This window comes from Alligator sinensis, unplaced genomic scaffold, assembly GCF_000455745.1.
Source record: "Alligator sinensis unplaced genomic scaffold, ASM45574v1 scaffold402_1, whole genome shotgun sequence".
Classification (NCBI taxonomy): Eukaryota; Metazoa; Chordata; order Crocodylia; family Alligatoridae; genus Alligator; species Alligator sinensis.
This window is the reverse complement of record NW_005842089.1, coordinates 140,884-142,885: the sequence shown is the minus strand read 5'-3', so window position 1 is coordinate 142,885 and position 2,002 is coordinate 140,884. Positions and strand designations below refer to the sequence as shown.

Below are 2,002 nucleotides of genomic sequence, written 5' to 3'. Positions count from 1 at the left end.
CGAGGGAGATGCCGGCGGGCTTGGCCTGGCCAGAAGCGGGGCCTGCGGCTGCGGCTGGAAGCTCTGCAGCGGCGGAGGCGCCTGGTACACGTTTCCGGGGGCTGCGGGCAGCTGTGCCTTGCTGGTGCCCAGGAAGTCATCGAGCATGTTCGGTGTGGATGGGAGCCCCGTGGGCGCGCTGGCCTCCGGCGCTGGGATGGCCGGCGCGCCAAAGGGGGAGTCAAACAGGCCAGGGAAGTCATGGTCCTGGGTGGTGATCAGCTGCAGCATGTCTGGAAAAGAGCCCCGATAGCACTGAGGACGGATCCTGCACCCAGCCCCGGCCCTGCCCAGCCACGAGAGGGGACACGCAGGGCTCGGTGCCTCCTGCCCCCCACCCCCGCTGCAAGCGGGGAACCTACCCCAAGCATCCTGCATCCCTGGGCACGGAGCAGAGAAACCCACACACCCCAACCTGCTGGGGGGATACCACGCACCCCAGTCCTGACCAGAGATGCAGGCACAGAGCACTGTACATGATAACGTGCCCCCTGCAAGAGGAGTGTGCTGCAGACAGTAGCCAGCTGCCCTGGGCTGGGAACACCTGGGCTTCCAGCTGCCCCAGTGCCAGAGGACTGGGCTGGGGCAAAGGCCCTGTATCCCCATCCCCCATGCACCTGGCCCAGGTGCCATCCCCCCAGCCTGGTGCTATAACTGCATCTGCCAGGGGAGGGCACCCCAAGCCCAGCTGCTGCAGGGAGACCCCGGGACAGGGGCATCTGGCAAAGCCCCACCCCTCCCTGCCAGACCCCGCCAGGTACCACTGTTGTCCCCGGAGGAGCCCCCCCGATCCTGCGGCCCAGCCTCCTGGCTGCAGGGCTGGGCTGGGGGGCTTTCACCCCCAGGCCTGCAGAGCAGTTTCCAGAGACGTTTGTTCTGCACGGCAAGAAAACAAGTGAGCTGGGCTCAGAAAGCGGCTAGCTCTGGGGGGGAGCAGAGCAACCCCTCCGCTAGTCCTCAAGGGGAGAGGGCCATTGCCCGTCACAGCAGCAAGGGGATGGCAGGGGCAGCCTGGGGGGAGACCTGCAGTCTGAACAGCCCTTGCCCAGGCAGAGGGAAGGGCAGGACCACGATCCTCTCCCCGCGGGGCAGGCGGGGGTTGCAACACAGGGAGGCTAGAAATCATGCCCAGGGCCACAGAGTCAAGCGGGGACGTGGCCCCCATCTCACTCTCCCACGGTGTCCCCCTGCCTGAGCCCTGGCCGCCCGGCACCCAGCAAGAGCCCAGGCGCACACCAGCCCGCTTTGCGCTCCTGCTGCCACGAGCGCCCCTCGCGGCGTGCAGCCGGGGCGTGGAGGGCAGGGATCAGGATCGGGGCTGGCACCCTGCAGTGTGGGCCTGGCTGGGAGGCGCCCCAAACCCCGGAGGTCACAGTCCTGACGCCCACCCGCCCTCGCTGCCCGGGGCCAGTCCCCCACGCCACGCCGGGCGGATGGAGGGGAGCCTTTCTGCATGTGCCCACGTGCCGCCAGAGACGGGCGGAGGGCTCAGCCCAGGCACCTTGCTGCAAACTGGGGCAGGCCTGCAGCACCCACGGCCGGGCAGCTGGGGTAGGCACAGGAGCAGGGCAGGGCACGAGTGCCAGCGGGCACCGCTGCCAGGATGCCCCAGCAGGCTGCACTGCCCAGGGGGCAGCGTGCAACCCCCCTCGCCATTGCCCACGTGCCGCCAGAGACGGGCGGAGGGCTCAGCCCAGGCACCTTGCTGCAAACTGGGGCAGGCCTGCAGCACCCACGGCCGGGCAGCTGGGGTAGGCACAGGAGCAGGGCAGGGCACGAGTGCCAGCGGGCACCGCTGCCAGGATGCCCCAGCAGGCTGCACTGCCCAGGGGGCAGCGTGCAACCCCCCTCGCCATTGCAGCCTGGCAGCAGGGCCGACCCCGCCGGGTACCTTCGAAGGCGCACTCCATCCCTGCAGCCGCGCCCGGCCCCGTGCGGGGAGGGGGCCACAGGCGGCGTTAGA

General features: G+C 69.8%; 1 protein-coding gene across 1 annotated transcript in view; it reads right to left on the bottom strand.

The window, feature by feature from the left end:
* The window catches only part of SREBF1 (sterol regulatory element binding transcription factor 1), a 12,104-nt gene extending 11,280 nt beyond the window's left edge, over positions 1-824 (bottom strand). The window contains exon 1 of the mRNA XM_025204586.1: positions 5-824. Within this exon, the coding sequence (XP_025060371.1) occupies positions 5-672 (668 nt within the window). The 5' untranslated portion in view covers positions 673-824. The remainder of the gene's footprint in view (positions 1-4) is intronic.
* Positions 825-2,002: the final 1,178 nt, after the last annotated feature.